The sequence below is a fragment of the Penaeus vannamei genome, chromosome 34, assembly GCF_042767895.1.
Source record: "Penaeus vannamei isolate JL-2024 chromosome 34, ASM4276789v1, whole genome shotgun sequence".
Lineage (NCBI taxonomy): Eukaryota > Metazoa > Arthropoda > Malacostraca > Decapoda > Penaeidae > Penaeus > Penaeus vannamei.
The window spans coordinates 14299427-14318653 of NC_091582.1; the positions used below are offsets into that span (position 1 = coordinate 14299427).

At 39.4% G+C, this 19227-nt stretch overlaps 1 protein-coding gene across 1 annotated transcript in view; it reads right to left on the reverse strand.

Moving 5' to 3' along the window:
• The window catches only part of LOC113829381 (3'-5' RNA helicase YTHDC2), a gene marked incomplete in the record, with an annotated part of 73953 nt that overhangs the window by 9151 nt on the left and 45575 nt on the right, over window positions 1-19227 (reverse strand). Inside the window, 5 exon segments of the mRNA XM_070145508.1 lie at window positions 1560-1674; window positions 8344-8501; window positions 11234-11353; window positions 14360-14548; window positions 18907-19041. Of these exon segments, the coding sequence (XP_070001609.1) occupies window positions 1560-1674; window positions 8344-8501; window positions 11234-11353; window positions 14360-14548; window positions 18907-19041 (717 nt within the window).

Consider the following 19227-nt stretch of genomic DNA (forward strand, 5'->3'; position numbering starts at 1 on the left):
TGCAATTGGTGGTGGTGGTGGTGGTAATGTTGATGAGTGGCAGTGGTGTGATGAGTAGTGATGGTGATGGGTGGTGTGATGAGTGGGTGTGGTGGATGAGTGGTGGTGAGCGGTGGTGGTGGTGGTGGTGAGTGGTGGTGAGTGGTGGTGAGTGGTGGTGAGTGGTGGTGGTGGTGGTGGGGATGAATAGTGGTGGTGGGATGAATAGTGGTGGTGGTAATGGTAAGATGAGTGGTGGTAATGGTGGGATGAATAGTGGTGGTGGTGCTGGTGTGATGAGTGGTGTTGGGATGAGTGGTGGTGGTGATGAGTGGGGGTAAATAATGGTGGTAGGGGTGATGAATGGTGGTGGTGGTGGTGGTGGTGGATATGGTGGTAGTGATGAGTGGTGCTGGTGGTGGTGGTGATGAGTGGTGGTGGTAGTGATGAGTGGTAGTGGTGATGAGTGGTGGTGGTAGTCATGATGAGTGGTGCTTGTGGTGGTGGTGAGGAGTGGTGGTGGTAGTCATGATGAGTGGTGCTGGTGATGAGTCATGGCGGTAATGAGTTGTGGTGGTAGTGGTGGTGATGCATAGTGGTGGTGAGCGGTGATGGTAGTCATGGTGGTGGTGGTAATAAGTGGTGGTTGTGGAGGTGGGATGAGTAGTTGTGGTAGAGGTAGTGATGAGTGGTGGGGGTGATGAGTGGTAATGGTAATGAATGGTTGTTGAGGTGGGATGAGTGGTTGTGATGAGTGGTGTTGGTGATGAGTGATGTGTTGAGTAGTGGTGATGAGTGGTGGTGTGATGAGTACTATTGGTGGTGATGAGTGGTGGTGGTGTGATGAGTGGTGGTGTGATGAGTGGTGGTGTGATGAGTACTATTGGTGGTGATGAGTGGTGGTGGTGTGATGAGTGGTGGTGTGATGAGTGGTGGTGTGATGAGTGGTGGTGTGATGAGTACTAGTGGTGGTGATGAGTGAGGGTGGTGGTGATGAGTGAGGGTGGTGGTGATGAGTGAGGGTGGTGGTGATGAGTGGTGGTGGTGGTGATGAGTGGTGGTGGTGGTGATGAGTTGTGTTGGTGGTGATGAGTTGTGTTGGTGGTGATGAGTTGTGTTGGTGATGATGAGTTGTGTTGGTGATGATGAGTTGTGTTGGTGGTGATGAGTTGTGTTGGTGGTGATGAGTTGTGTTGGTGGTGATGAGTGGTGGTGGTAATAAGTGGCGAGATGAGTGGTGGTGATGAGTGGTGGTGGTAATAAGTGGCGAGATGAGTGGTGGTGGTGATTGGTGGTGGTGGTGATGATTGGTATCAGTGGTGGTGGTAGTGGTGATGAATAGCAATGGTGGTAGTAGTGGTGGTGGTGATGAGTGGTGGTGGGGGTGGTGACTGATAATGATTACTGCTGATGCTGACAGAAAATCATACATTCATATACAAAATCATATAGTCATATACAATGTTTAAAATATATCACACAATTAGATAATTCAACAGCACACAGACAATTCAACAAGTGAATAAACAAATAATAAGAGGAACCCCAAAAGCACCTTCAGAGCATCTCACAGTCCCTACCTGGAATGCCTTTAGGAGAACCATATGGTCGCTGTAAGTCCCTGATGTGAACTTCCTGCGTACAGCAGTTGCACTTCTCTTCTCATTTGGGTGCTTCGGTAGTATGAAGGGGTCCCTGATAAAAGACAGTGGTATGAGTGTGAGTGAGAATAGAGAGACACATATGAAGACTGAGAAACAGACACAACAGGAGAAGGGAAGAAAGATAAACACGGAATAAGAGATGAAGACAGATATGGAGAAGAAAAACAGAAGAGGGAGGAGAGGCGAGGGTAATGAGGGAGAGGGAGAGGGAAATAAAGAAAGTTTGGGAAAGTAGGAATGAAGACCGACAAGCAGAGGAAGGGCAATTGAGAAGGAAGAGAGTAAGACAAGGGATGGAAAGAAAGATAAAGGGTAAAGGTCAGATCATAATCAATGATGAGGGAAGAGTTTGCGTTAAAAATAGTTCTTACAGTAAAATTTGGCAATATCAATACAAAACACGGACACACACACACACACACACACACACACACACACACACACACACACACACACACACACACACACACACACACACACACACACACACACACACACACACACGCACGCACGCACACACACACACACACACACACACACACACACACACACACACACACACACACACACACACACACACACACACACACACACACACACACACAAAATGAAAGTGAGAAAATGAAATTGTCTTACACCTTTCATTTTCTTGCATAGGAAATCAAATTTCAGCTCATGTGAAAGATTGGATCCCAGTAAAAATCATTCTAAAAATTACACAAAAAATGAAATTTCCATTCTAGTTCCAATTTTTCCACACCAAAAATTTTCAAATTGAAAAGGTAGCAAAATGAGAAAATCTAGCACCTTTTACCATTCCTATTAGACCAAAGCTGTATCTCTGTTACTTACAAAAGTTTCAAGAATTGGAGTGAAAAAAACATCTTCCACCATCAGGAAATAGCATTTGAAGTTTCTTTCCTGCTTCTTCACCTGACTGGCAGGTAGCTTCCACAGAGCAATTCAAATTAAATATCCTCTATCTCCTTATAATCAGAGCACATATTAAAGTATTTCCCATTTTCCACAACCTTAATTCAGACATGAAACCTACTTGACCAAGGGCTTGATGACATTGATTGTTGATGGATTTTTCTGTTCAGTAAAGCTATTTACACAAAAATATTCATGAAAAGAATTTTGACCCTCCTCTACTCTCAAAGGGTGACAAAGAGAAAATCACAACACAGAGTGCCAAACTCAATATAAGGTCAGGTTTTGGGCTTTATTTTGTGACACCCAGTGTGTCAACCCTTCCCCTAACTCCATTCCTGCAACACCAATCAATGCTGGGAAGAGCCATGGGTAACCACAGGCCTGATATCAATGTAACAAAGGACAGGGTACTACTGCATGTATCAAATACATTTACACTACATTCACTTCTTCTTAAGGGGACCGTCCCAGGAAATGACCACCTTTACCTACTCATTTCACCATAAAAAAAAATCGGTTGGAGGAAACTCATTGATTCTTTTTGCATAATATAGAGCATAGAATTGTGCTTTGTCTCATATATAAGCTTGACCTCGCATCCCCTTTAGGGGAGAGACGCCCAAAAAAAAAGTTGTTAAGAAAACACTTTTTCTCCCCTCTTCTTTGGTACATCATCATGCCCACAGTTTTTTCCATGAACAATCCTAAAAAAAATTATGTATTAGATCTATCTTAGCCTAAGGTTGTGTAAATCATCAATTTTTTTATTTCCTTTTGAAAAATCAGTGATTTACACAGCCTTAGGGTTCTAACAAAAGCAACAAACTGCATTTGAATCGCATGAAAATTAAGAGCGTGATGATATACGGAAGGTATTGTAAACAAAGAACTGAGATATCGCGGTTTATATTTTGGCACCTTGCCAAAGTTCATTATCTCTATTATTTTTCTTTAAATTTAATGATGTTATATATATAAAAAAAAGCATATTTAGTGTACTTTGTGATGCAATGATTACCAAGTAAATCGGAATTTTCATATATATCAGAAATATTTCAATCCTTTCTTATAAAGCTATTTTCAAACATTAGTGCTTCGTATGTGATATACGTACAGATTACTTTGTAACTTACAACATATTACCAGGGAGTCTTGATCAAAGCATATTTTGTGTGTAAAAGGACACAAAACTTAATTTTTTTATATATATATTTCACAAAATATTTCGGCATAAATCACGGTGATATAATTTTTTCTGATATTGGTATAAAAGCATTCCTTGAACATTCACGAACTCATATCTATGTGCAATGTCATAATCAAATGCCGTATACACGATTGCAGCAAGTAGAAGTCCACATAGGTATACCTGGGTGCTCATTAGTGATGCACCTGCCTAGGTGCTGAGCGGGTCTCGCGTCGACTGCAAGACAACGAGCCATAGCAGGCGTTTAACCCATTCAGGACGGGTGCCCCACATATGAGAAACCCAAAAACATAAACATCGCCGGGTGTCCCGCCAGTGTGACACTGTATTGGGGCTTGCGCCCCGACGCAGCAGCAGGCCGCGGCCAGCAGGCGGACAGATGCCTGGGAAGCTCCACCTGCCGCCCGGAATCTTTTATCTTTGGCTTCATAATATTCCAGCATTAATGGGTTAATAGGCCTTTGATAGTTTCCTCATCAATGTACCTATACTATACGCTAGCTAACTCAATTTGACCCCCTGTCTCCCCCCTCATCTGGAATGGTCCCCTTAAGGAGTTTACTTATATCTTGGTCTTTTTATTCCCAATGAAAAAAAAAAAAAAAAGCAAATTATGATAAAGCCTTAACAACAACAAAGTATGCTTGTCATCCTCTGCGTCCACATGACAATGGCCTGCAGCTCTCCCTTTACATATTGATTATGTATATGGTTTATGCTGAACATAAATAAATAAAAGGATGGACAAGAAAACAAATAAATATGTTAAAGGCCTATTTGCTAAACTGCTTCTTCTGGGCACGAAGCCCTGAAGAGGTAATATTTAAGCTATTGGATCCGGGTGACATGACTTATATCGTGGTAAAAATTGTCTTCAGGGCTATGTGATGTGATAATGCAGTCACGGAATATTATAACTGAGGGCTGGGGCGATGGGAACATGTCATCATGAGAATTCCAGCTGGGGTAATGGGCATGACTTATGACAAGTGAGCAAAGCTCTTGGAGGGTGATTAGACACAGTGGATATTTAGAAAAAGGCTCTTGCATTATTTCCATCAATAAATGTATGTGGAATGTACCATTTGTGAGTCAAAATTGGAAGAGTGCCAGCTTCAGGGAGAATGTTATTTCCAAGTTCAGGATTCTATTCCTGCCCACCATGAGCATTGAAGCAGGATGTATTACAGAAAATTGAATATTACGAAGAAAAAAAAATATTGCATTGAGGGATATTTATTGAGATGATATGGAGTCTGTGCAAGGAAAACAGCCTATCACCATTTAGATACAGCATATCAAATAACAAAAATAGAAATCAGAAAATAACAAAAGAGCAAAACAAGGCTTATGCTGAAAGAGATAATAACTTTGCAAAAGAAGGCAGGGGGTCTGCATATCACACACAAGTGTTTGTGTGGGTAGGAAAGCATCCAGATCCAATGGGTTAAAAGGCCTTTGGCATATTCCTTGTTTTCTAGTACATCACTTTGTTGTTTTATTCACAACTTGTTCAACAGAAATCCTTTAATCCCTTGGATCCAGTTGCGTTATGAAAATCACAGTGCCGAAAACATAGGCAATGGTTGAAGAAAGTAGCCAATGCCCCTGGTGTGTGGTGCGTAGGCATGAAGACCCATAAGCGATGACAAGCCCCTGTGCCTCCTCTTTGCAAAATTATTTTATGTAAACTTTTTTAGATTTATTGCCATTTTCTAATGTCCATATTTGTCTTTTGATTTTCTTTATCTAGATTATAATAGTTTATTTTCCTTGCATAGACTCCATATCATCTCTCTATGTAGTAAATAACTCAGTTCAAGGAAAAAAATATGGAACATTGGTTATTTGTGTCATATATCTCCTTTTTTCGTAATTTTCAATTTTATGTAATGCAACCCGCGCCGCCAGTCACAGCAGTCTGGAATACTGTGTACAGCATGGAAATGGCATCCTCACTAGAGCTGGTGCTCTTCCAGTCACTGCTTATGCACATTACATTCCATATTCATTTTTTGATAGGAATAATACTAAAGCCCCCTTTTAAACACTACATGAGTCAAATCACACTCCAAGAGGTTTGTGCCCTCTTGGCGAATCTTTTCCGTTACCATGGCCTGAGTTCATGATGGCAAGTTCAAATCACCAGGGCCGTGGCCAATTTGCCCGATGACAGCATGTTCACATCACCCACCCCTTGACTCAAGTTTTTCCATGACATGACTGCAACTGTAGCCGACCCCCGCAACCTGCAGCGCAGCATATTTCCCCCAGGTTGGGTCCAGGTCCACAGCCTGTCCTCTCGCCCTCACCATCAGCAGCTTCTCGACGACGCATACCGAGACCTGATTGGTTGACCACAGACACCTCACGGCTCGCCCATTGGACCGCAGGCTCCCCTCGTTCCTGGGTGGCTGGCACAGCTCAGACCCACTTAAGCTCCCGCACCCGGTCCGAGTTCAGCACTCACGATCCTCCAGCCGAGCAAGACACAGCAAGCAGCAACTAGGCCTAGCCAGGCCTTAGCCGACGGGTGAGCAGCCCCGGCTCTCCCCGGCGATCTCCAGCACACCAGCCATACCTGTGGGCACTCACACCCACACCCAAAAGCTCCTTAAAGAGATGATTGACACCAGCCTATGGCGGATACAATCCATTGCTATACTGGTGACTTTCCGGAGTGACACAAATACCCAGCCTTCTGGAGTATCACGGTTATCGCTCGCTCGCTTAGCTCCCTCACTGGAGGGGGAGTACCTATAGCCGACCCCCGCAACCTGCAGCGCGGCATACTTCCCCCAGGTTGGGTCCAGGTCCACAACCTGTCCTCTCGCCCTCACCATCAGCAGCTTCTCGACGACGCATACCGAGACCTGATTGGTTGACCACGGACACCTCATGGCTCGCCCATTGGACCGCAGGCTCCCCTCGTTCCCAGGTGGCTGGCACAGCTCAGACCCACTTAAGCTCCCACACCCGGTCCGAGTTCAGCACTCACGATCCTCCAGCCGAGCAAGACACAGCAAGCAGCAACTAGGCCTAGCCAGGCCTTAGCTGACGGGTAAGCCGCCCCAGCTCTCACCGGCGATCTCCAGCACACCAGCCATACCTGTGGGCACTCACATCCACACCCAAAAGCTCCTTAAAGAGATGATTGACACCAGCCTATGGCGGATACAATCCATTGCCATACAATGTCATTTGGATCCAATGCAACTTTTCCTTAACTTTTGTTTGCTGGATTTTTTTTGTGCTTATGTCATTTTATATTCATATCTTTGTTTCAGATATTAGAAAACAAGGGATAATTATTACTGTTTGTTGGATTTTTTGTGTGTGTCTTTCTTTCTACATTCTCTTATCTTTGAATAAAAATTTTTGTCTTCTGGAATAAAAAGAAATCAAGGTAAATAATCATTTTCGCCCCTAATTCATTAATTATTCCAATATTTATTAATACGTATATTTATGTAAAGATTGCTAAATAATTGATGCTCAGAGAGGGTAACACTACGGTAGCGCCCACGATCACAGAGGTGTGATGCTTAACAGGTTACATACAGCTGATTATGGCAGGAAATAGTTATTTCTCTTGAGCCAGTCTGGAACATTCCACGCTCATTCATCAGCAGAAATAATAGAAATAGAAAATATGGGTACATCTATCACATGGGGAGGATAACCCCACCGAGATAAAAAATTTGTAATAATAATAATAATAATTTCCTTCTTGCCTTATTTATATCTAACATACAGGGAGGACAAAACCACCATGACAATAAAAAAAACATCAAAAATAAGTATTTCCTTGCCTTATTCCAGGCAATAATGTTTGCCTAATAATGATGGAACTGACATGCGTGTTTCTTATCCATGTGAAAAATTAATATCAATATATCTTCTTTCTCTATGTTCTAAGGGAGGTCATGTAAACCCATGCCATACACAGTGAGTTCAGTTTATTAATTGCATTTATGCACAGATGACTCCAAAAATGCTTAGTCACCAATAAGTCAATCGCTAATCCAACCTATTGCACCTGTTTAACCTTTCCTTGAACTTTGGATATATTTCATCTTATTCTATATTCCTATTAGTACTATTAACAGCACTATTATAATCATAACGTCTATAATAACATCAACAGCATCAACTTTAATAATATTCTAAGAAAAACAAATTCCCAAAAACTAAAATAAAGGAAAAATCATGAAAGGGCATGTACAGAACTGATAAATTCTTTGTGAAGCAATCTGTGTAGATACTTTTCTGTAAATCTTATTCTCATTACTGTATACAAAAAAACATGACTGTTCTAAATTTATCCTGCCCTATTATACATTTTTCTTCTTCTTCCATACTCAATTTCCTATTCATAACCATTCTGAAGTCAAAGAACTGCCACAGAATATTTATAAAAAGATATGTACATATGCATATTATCATCATTCATAATAAAACAAGACTTGGAATTTACAAAAATAATAATAAAAAGAAAAGTTCAAATGATGCCATACTCAAAGTGAAAAGGATGATTCATAAATGGTAAGCACTTACTTGTAGGAGAGGCAGGCAGCTACAGTGAGCACTGGATCGAGGCACTTCAGAACTGTTGCCGTGATGACCATTTTGGCCAGGCGTGGTGGTAGTGGCAGATCCAACAGGTGATGGCCCAACTCTGTGACATCCTCCCAGCCATCTAGGGCATCCATGCTCTAGAGACAGAAACATAATACTAAAGAATAAACTTGAGAAAATGAAAATGGTGTGCATACGTGTGTGGGTGTGCATGCGTGTGGGTGTGCATGCCTGTGTGGGTGTGCATGCCTGTGTGGGTGTGCATGCGTGTGTGGGTGTGCATGCCTGTAGGGGTGTGCATGCGTGTGTGGGTGTGCATGCGTGTGTGGGTGTGCATGCGTGTGTGGGTGTGCATGTGTGTGTGGGTGTGCATGCGTGTGTGGGTGTGCGTGCGTGTGTGGGTGTGCATGCATGTGTGGGTGTGCATGCGTGTGTGGGTGTGCAAGCGTGTGTGGGTGTGCATGCGTGTGTGGGTGTGCATGTGTGTGTGGGTGTGCATGTTTGAGTGTGTGTGTGTGTGTGTGTGTGCATGACTAAAATTGTGTCTGATACAGCTTTTGCACATACAAAGGTCGTGTATCGAGATATCGGCATTTTTCGTTTTCTTCATCTATCAATGACTATCTTGGTATCAACTAAAATATGGTATAAGAAGTCTCTCTATATCATAATCCTCTATCATCTACCTGCATTCCGAAGTCTTCCAGACATTGCTAGCACGTAACAATTTCTCAAACTTTATGTATAGTGTAGAGTGGTGGCAGTGATCTGGAGGGTCTATATGCCTACACTGACCATTTCCAAAAATTTCTCAAAAATCCAAAAAAAATCATACAGCCATTATTTCATATTTTAATAGAAATGTCCTTCTACTATAATATACAGACGCCATTTTTTAGAAGTCAACCTTACTTTTTTGGGGGCTTAATATTTTCCGAAGCCCACTTTTATAAGCACATGAAAATATTGTAAATCATTATTACATCATGTAATAAACTTATTATTCAGCCACAAAATGAGCCATAATATGTTAAAATTGGACTGAAAATACGTGTGCTATGTGTAAAAATGTGAAGGACCTAATAATCGTGATATTTTTCTTTTTAATTATTTATACATTTTACATGACAAATCATGTACAAATTACTTGTATATGATAAAATTATCTGTTATTTACCTATCATTGTTCCTCTAATGGGGTTTTACAACGTATAATATTGGTTGAAAAAGTAATCGTTCTCCAGTCAGACGGGTATCATACGTGTCCTTTTTCAGCGTATTCCATGAAATACGTTTCTTTGCATCTGTGGAACACTGGTATTTAATTCTACCGGGCCACATGGCCAATTTTCAGACTCAAACTCCCGAGAAAAGAAGAAATATTACAGGGCCATGTAAGAGTATGTATATAAGGTATATAAGCGCACACAGAATATTTTTGTGCACCACATGACCTTTTGTTTATTCATATTGTTATTTCCATTTGTTTCTTTGTTTGTTTCTTTATTTTTGTGTTTTCTGATATTTCTAAAAGTTATAAACACATTTTAATGAGATTTTAATCAAAGGTGTGTTTAAACTTAACTTAGATGCTAACTCGAAAAGGAGGTTTGCATTTAGAAATGTTTTGCTCATAGATCAAACTATGTATGATGAAAACATAATGAAAATAAAATACTTCATACGAATGGCATATCATGTTTATTTATTTGTATGGAAAATTTCTTAATTATTGTTTTTTTGACGCTTGCCAGATTTTTGGAATTATTCCGAAAAAATGAAGGTTGGACCCATCTTATGTGAAATTTAATAAGCTTTCAGATCACTTTTTTATTGTCTCTAATCATTGCGTCAAAATTGCCGATTTTCTAAGATAACGTGAAAAAAATAATCGTTCGGTCGACATTAAAAATGGCTGCTACCACCTAAAAATAACGGTCAGGCCTTGAAATTTTCAGGAGAGAATCGGAGTCCCTGAAACTCCTTGAAAATGTATTAAACTCGATTTCGGCAAGAGGGGCGAAAATTGGCGAAAAAAGACCTGCAGTCCCCTTAAGGAGGTAGGGTGATTGAGTGAATTATAGTGTATCTGTCACTAGGGAAGGTATAGGAAAAGTGTTCAAGTAAAAATAGAGATGGCTGTTGGAAAGGTTGGGGAAGAATCCAGGGACAGGGGAAGGTGTTAAATGTCAAAGATTAGAGGGTGTTATAGGAAAGTATGGTAATGAAAAGGGGAAATAGGGGAGTAAATGAAGTAGAGCAGGGATTAGTAAAATGGGAAAGATCAAGGGGATAGAGCAATTGAGTGAATTGCATTGTATCTGTGACTGGAGAAGGAATAGGGATAATGTTCATGGATCATGTGTGTATCCAGGGGGAGAGGGAGGGATAGTGTGGAAGGAGGGTGTTGGTGGGGGGGGGGGGGTTGAGAGGAAGGTATGTGGGGAAGAGGTAGGGGGAACATAAGGGGGTAGAGCAACTGAGTGAATTGCAGTGTATCTGTGTCTGGGGAAGGAATAGGGACACTGTTCAAGGAAAACAGAGGTCGTTGTTGGAGAAAAAGAAAGAGAAGAATCCAGGGGGTGAGAAGTATCAGGAATTTATGTACATCTATTTCCCAAATCATCTTTCTGAAAAGAAAATCCCACACTTACCAATATCCAATATTGCTACACTACCATACCATGCTTTTTTCAGATAGTCAAATCCTCAATTAATCTAATGCACTTGTGTTTCTTGTTTTTCAAAAGTGTTTTAAATATCCCACCCAGCACACTATGACAACTATTTTTACTGAAGTCTTTACTGTTTCTTTATTTCCCTGAAATGCATCAACTCAAATGCTGAACATAAAGCAAAATTACCTTACCTTGAGCAACTGAACAGCATTTCTGATGACCATAAATGCTGGTGCCTCTGGTGCTCTTGCTAAGAAGTCTGCAATAGGCATGTTGGCTGGAGCTAGAAGTTTGGTATGAAGACAAAGTTCCTGCAGAAAAAAATAATGGAGGTCTGTCCTTTTGTCATTCACTTACTCTAACACACTAAAGCTGACAACCAAATACACACCCTTACATCTTGAAAAGTCTCTTCAATAAGCATCGTATTTGCTACAGATTAAGTTACAGAAAGGGATAAAATGAAAAAACTATTTCAATCACTGATCTGTAAGAGGCAGTATATATGAAATAAGAATTGTAAACAATAACACATCAGGGTTGACAATTATCAGATCACTTTACCATGTTCAACTGCCTGCAATCATATCTGGTACACTCGTTTTTTGTGAACAGTGGAACAAGCACCTCTGTGTTTGTTTACAAGCTCATACTATGTATAGCTAGAATGGATTGAAGTAAATTTCATCAAACACATGAGTTTACTAGGTTTGGAATTGAAATTTTATTCATGAATGCCATTATACTGAGATAAGTGGTTATACATAAAATCAACATTGGTTATGAATAACCTAATATGTTGGGTATAGGGTTTTGTGAGTATCAAGGGGGAGTGGGAGGCTGTGCCCATGGCTAACTGGGTATGGCCTGAGAAGAAGGTGTTTAAAATTTCAATAAACATCATGATACATTATGACATGAGTAACAAAGAAGTGGTATATGAAGTTCAGAGAAATAGATTATATACTGTACACACTTTTATGTACAAACACACACATTTTTTTTTCTTAGAAAATCCAATTTTGAAAAAAAAGGAGAACTGTGGATGGCAATATCAGTACAAAATAATTTTCGTTATAAAGTCCTAGCATGAATACATGGCAGTTTAATTTACTGAATTATAGAAGGATACGTATGAAGTACATGGAGTTCAGGAATTACTAAAGAAGTTGAATTTTTCCCATGCTCCACACAGGGGGAGAGAGAGAGAGAGAGGGGGGGGGGATGGTCACTGGTTGGTTTTCTAGAAGGATCATGTATGTATGTAAACACACACATATGGTTAACCATTTTAATCATCCTCATTTAGTAAGTCTACATTGCCTTTCTATGTAAAAGAATAAAATATATATTAGTTATCCCTATCAAACTTTTTTCTTTAACAATTTTCAAAAGTAACATTTTCAACAGGAAACGAGTGTAGAGTTGGTGTTTCGACATTTGCACCCATTATCTTTACTATGCAATGAAGTGCATAAAAGTCATTAGACACCTAGGTGTGGTTGGATATTTGCGTAGTAATGGTACCTAAGACCGACAGTAACAATTAAACGTAACATTTTTTATTAGAAACCCAAGAAAAGGAGGCGATAGCTGTTTCAACTCCAGACAAAGACTGCGAATAAAAACAAGTTTAAAATTCCAAACAGTTTTTGTTTCAGAGCAGGCATTACTGTGTACTATCATCTTTAACATGAAATAATTGGTATCTTGCTTATATCTCTCAAGTTCAAAAATCCGACTTTCGGGTGCCCTTCATTTTGAAGTACCATATACAGCGGAAACAACCAATTTTAATTCAAAATCAATTTACCAATGCTAGAAAGTACCAACGGATGGGCGCAGTCAAACCAAAATATTCTAATCATTATTTATACAGCTATTTTCAAACATTAGTGTTTCGTACTTAGGAATAAATACATATCCCTTTGCAAACTACAACATATTACCAGGGAATCTCAATGGAATGCATATTTCATGCATAAAAATACACAAAACTTCTGATAATGGTATACAAGTTTGCAACAAGCAAAAGTCCACATGGGTGTACCAGGCACATATTAGCTGCATACCTTCTCTACATGTTGCCGTTATCCTATAACGTTCTTAAACCTTTGACATCTAACACATTTTATCATAATCTTTAACTCTCTTTTGCCCTTTCCGACGCAATACTTTACCATAGTGCTATATGACCTCAGATGTCAAGCACATTTATTTTCAAACATTAAACATTACATGTTGGCGATTCTCACGTGCCCCACCCAAGAAATAACTCGAGCTGGGCTCTAATAGTCTTTTAGTAGTTTCCTCATTCTTGTACCTATACAACAGGCTAGCTAACTCAATTTGACCCCACCCCATTTCCACCCCTCCACCCTCACTGAAGGAATTTCACGTCATGGAGCCATTTTTTGTGTTTAGTAAGTTCCTGTAAGACTCATCAAATTAGTAACATTACGCATATATATAATTAAAGGTTGGTCAAAGTGTATAGTGTATATAAAAGGTATAAACTGAAATCTCACAACAGGTTTTGTGGTTCTATGTTGACATTTGCTGGGCTAGGAACCACAAACATTTATTTTGAGTCGAATTATCCAATTATAATTTCCGCAAGTGCTTTTATCTATGCTAAAAGAATGTGCCTTAGTGTCTTCACCTAATAGTCACCTTACCAGGGTATTATTAGCATATTTCTTGACATTTTTACAAAGATCTCTGCATTATCTAATTGCTAGTGATGGATACTAATGTTCTATTTTCGAAATACTTCTCCATTAATATTTTTGGGTTAATAATCAACTTGTTATTGTTCAATCATTATCTCAATGACCTCATGACCTGCATTATTTTCTAATGAATGCTGAAGAATAATTTGGTTGCACTATCCCATCTGGGTTTTGAATACATACAATAATGAGATATCCCCTAGACTATAATCCTGGATGGAAGCAAGTGTCACACTAGAAAAAAGCAATGACAACCACTCTCCATGGTAGTAGACATATCAATAGATTTTGAATGAGAGATATAATTCTCCTTGTATTTTCAATGTGTTTCCAGTATAACATTTCAATGCTCTGATCCCAGTAATCTCATGCTCCAATCCATTCAAGTCATATACAGTATGCAAATGTGAACAAGCACAGAGGTGCCATTTCTGCTGTCCTACAAAAATGAGTGTATCAGAAAGTAAGTGCATGCAACTATACATATATGAAAAGGAAATTCAAATAATGAAATATTCTGTCACAAACCTATAACTATTCTGTTCCAACTAGAACTTTAATGCAAAATGAAAAAGGGCCACACACCTGCAGTGGTGTCCTCAAAATCTCTGGTGTCTGGAAGTGCTGCATGTTGTTGTAGCGGCTGCGTGAGAAGAGGTGATAGCAGATGCCTGGCTGACACCTGCCAGCCCGGCCCCTCCTCTGCTGACTTGAGGCCTGGGATATCCATACGCACCTCAAGCAAGACACACCCAAGTTTGAGTCAAAACTCACCTGAGAAGGCAAACAAACTGGTCTATCATTACAACTAATAATTGTGACAATAGTTAAAGTCTACAAATATCAAGAAAGATTATATTTCTAAATTACATACTAAAGGAGTGTACTGGATGACAGACATCCCTAGAGAACAATCAATATATAAGTGTATGATGCACAAATGAATACAGGTAAATATAAATAAATACATGCAAACATACAGACACAAGATACAAGCACACACCCACACACCTGCATGTACGTACACGCACTTGCACAAGCGCGCACACACACACACACACACACACACACACACACACACACACACACACACACACACACACACACACACACAAAGACACACACACACACACACACACACACACACACACACACACACACACACACACACACACACACACACACACACACACACACACAGACACACACACACACACACAAAGACACACACACAAAGACACACACACACACACACACACACACACACACACACACACACACACACACACACACACACACACACACACACACACACACACACACACACACACGCACACACACAGAGAGTGCAGTGCAATGCATCATTGCAGTACAGGTCTTACATGTTAAATATGGAAAAGATCTGGTAAAAAGTAATCTAGTCTGCTAGCCATGGTTTCTGTAAATGTGCATAGTTAATGCTGAATGAAAAATCTGGGTTAAAAAGTGAACAAATACATGGAAAACGTAAAAAGATAGTTGGGATTTGTGAGATGGGACATGAAAGAAAAGGTGAGGAGGCAAGAAGTGACCATGAATCCAGCAGGGGAAGCATTTTGCACATAGAGACAACTACTGTGAATACAGCACTGATTTTGTGGTTGTTTAACCAATTCACGCCGGTATACTTTGAAGCCAAAAATAAACGATTTCTGGGGGCTACAAAATCGGTGGGCGGAGCTTTCCCAGAGTCTGTCCACCCGCCGGACGCGGCCCGCTGCTGCATCGGAACGCGAGCCCCGATACAGCGTCACACTGGCCCAGCAATGTTTATTTTTTGGGGTGTCTCATATAGGGGACTCCCGCCGTTAATGGGTTAATGGGTAACAACCAAGGTCAGACCAGAAAGTTAGCCGAAGCAGAAGTTAGAATTGAGGCTTTAAAGCCAAGGTAGACAGAAAGTTTGAAAATATGTGAAGTAATCCTAAATTTGAAGGAAGTGGTGGATAATTTGTGAAGAAACAAAACCATTCAGGGAGAGATCACTGAAAAGTCTAGACATGAAAATCAAAGATCTCTAGAAAAAGCTGGAAGAAGTAGAAAACAAGATTGGCATCAGTAGTCAAATCAGAGTAAAGAATCTGCAAGAAAAAGTTGATGAAATAATCAAAGTACAGGAAACTGTCAAGCAGATTGAAAGCAATTTTGTAAGCAAGCAGTCTTAAATAATGGAAGAGACACAAAAAATGACAGATACATATACCAATGTATCTTAAGTAATGGAAACAGTAGATGAAATGGAAAAAAAAGTTAAAAAAGGCATTAAGATCTCAAAGGAAGAAATAAAGACATAGCTTGCAGAGACAGTGAAGAAAAAGGAATTAAAGTCAAACCTTGGGGAACATGCAAGGAATTTTGCTAATTTGGCTGATGTAAACAAGGGCATGGCCATATTGAAACATTGACATTGACAATATAACATTAGGACTCAGACTATTGTATTTGGAGAAAAGATAGGGCAAATGGAAATGGAGGGAGAGTAGCAATATTAACAAAGAAGGGAATTATTATAAGGGAGTTAAGAGATTAACTATGTCGGTGTGGTAACAAGAAAATTACCAAAAACTAATTCAAGAAATATTAAAGAGCCTGGATGAAGTGCTACAACTTTTGGAAGCTAATGCAAAAGAAATTCTTGTAACAGGACTTAAATAGGAAAATTGACTGGGAAAGATTTGATCCCAGAGTTCAGCTAGATATGTGGAAAGCAAAATTACTAGAGGTCAAATATGAATTTTTCCTTTTCCAAAATGTAACAGATCATACCAGGGTAAGAGGGCTAAACAGTCCATCTATGTTTGACCTACTCTAGAGAGAGAGAGAGAGAGAGAGAGAGAGAGAGAGAGAGAGAGAGAGAGAGAGAGAGAGAGAGAGAGAGAGAGAGAGAGAGAGAGAGAGAGAGAGAGAGAGAGAGAGAGAGAGAGAGAGAGAGAGGGAGAGAGGGAGAGAGGGAGAGAGAAAGAGAGGTATGGGAGAGAGAGAAAGAGAGAGAGAAAGAGAGGTATGGGAGAGAGAGAAAGAGAGAAAGAAAGAGAGGTATGGGAGAGAGAGAGAGAGAGAGAGAGGGGGTAGAGAGAGAGAGAGAGAGAGGTATGGTAGAGAGAGAGAGAGAGAGAGGGATGGTATAGAGAGAGAGAGAGAGGGGTATGGTAGAGAGAGAGAGAGAGAGAGAGAGAGAGAGAAAGAGAGAGAGAAAGAGAGGTATGGGAGAGAGAGAAAGAGAGAGAGAAAGAGAGGTATGGGAGAGAGAGAAAGAGAGGTATGGGAGAGAGAGAAAGAGAGGTATGGGAGAGAGAGAAAGAGAGGTATGGGAGAGAGAGAGAGAGAGGTATGGGAGAGAGAGAAAGAGAGAGAGAGAGAAAGAGAGAGAGAGAGAAAGAGAGAGAGAGAAAGAGAGAGAGAGACCATGTAGTAATTAAACAAAAATACTATTAGCTGCAGGAAAAACTCATTGTAAGGAAAGATGGGGGAAATATAATTAAAATGGATGTAATTATAGAAGCTTTAAAAATTTATTTGATGTCATAAACTGGGAAACACCCCTAGACAAACAGAATCTTTGATATGCAATGTTCAAAATTTTGCAGTCTATAAAAAAGTAGAAAAATTTTATCAAGATTTAAAACTGAAGCAAAAATGACCAAAGGTTCATTGATAAATTATGAAAATTAAGAAAATTACAGAAAACAAGCACCTCTTGGAAAAGGTTCAGAGTATACCCAAACCATGGGGAGGGGAAATTAGACTGAAAAAGATAAAATCAATAAATGTACAAATCAACCAAAGTTCTTCTTTACCCACATAATAGTAGGACGAAACTTTGAGATCAAATTATATCAAGTCAGAATGTCAAAAATATCATGCCCGAAAAGAATGAAATAAAAAATTGCTAAAAGGGTTTAACAAGCCTAAAGCAGCGGGACCAGATGATTGTTAAAAAGGATATTTGGAAAAAGTGTGTTGAAGTACTTGAAAACACCATACAATATTTAATACACAATTTGGTTTAAGGAAATAAAGGTCACGTGTTGCAAATTTCCTCACTTTCTATGAAAGTTTCTGAAATATTACAAGAAAGACGACGAGGTGGATTGTGCATACTTAGACTTCGAAAAGAAGTCTCTTAGAAGACTATTATGAAAATTACACCTAGTTGGAGTGAAAGGCAAACTCCTCAAAAGGATGAAAGACTTCCTTCATGAGAAAGAGATGAACACTGTGATTCGGAATACAGATGATGTCTCATGCTAATGCCTCTAAAGTGACATTGAAAACTTATTCATGTGGAGTTGGAAAACAGAATTAAATTCCAATAAATGCCATGTAAGAAGGTTCAAAGAAAATAAAAATCATCCACTATACCAATACAAATTAGGAGACACAGTGTTAAACCCAGCAGATAAGGAAAATGACCTTGAAATAATCTTAAAACAGGAACCTAAGCTCATATCATCATATAAATGAAAAGGCCCATAAGGTGCTAGGGCTGATTGCCAACATGAAGAAGACATTCATGTATGTAGATGAAGATATGGTAAAGACATCATAACACCCATCTTAAGACCTAGTCTAGAGTATGGTGTAGTGGTGTCCACACCTAAAAAAGGTTAAAGACAAACTAGAAAGAGTTCAAAGAGCAGCCACAAGATGGGCACCTACTCTAACAGGTATGAGCTACAAAGATAGATTACAGAAAATAGAACTTATTACTTTGGAAGAAAGAAGGAAAAGAGTGACATGATTATGCTGTTCAACCATTGTTACAGGAAGAGTGAAGTTAGACAAATATGACTTTATGATTTTGAACACATGAAGGACAAAAGGACACAGTAAAACACTGACAGTAAAGAGGCAAGAAAAATGTAAAAAAAAATAATAATAATAATAAAAATAATAATAATAATAATTTCCCAAACAGAACTATTGAAACAAAAATGTGCATGAGGAACTAAGTAAGAACAAGGCAAGAAAACCCAAACACACATACACACACACACTCACAAAATACCAATAATACAAATAATAAAATTAACAATAACAATGATGATAATAAATTAATCTAAAAAATACAAATGATAATCAAAAATACAAACCTCTTTCATCTTGCCAGCATCTATTACATACACCACATCATTTATTGTGACACTGGTTTCTGCAATGTTGGTAGAAAGTATGATCTTGCGAACACCAGGTGGCGAAGGTTTGAAGACACGTTTCTGGTCACTTGACTGAAAAAAAAGGGAGAATAGGATTTACCCCCATATGTCTGAGGATGCTCAACTGTGCATATTTAGACTTTAGTATTCATCAAACAAAGCTTCTCAAAAACAGATGAGCTGTTTTCTCATTATGGGTACAAATAGGAGATAAGGTGTGTGAGGAAGTAATGCCGATACTATCTGGCTTGCCTTGTT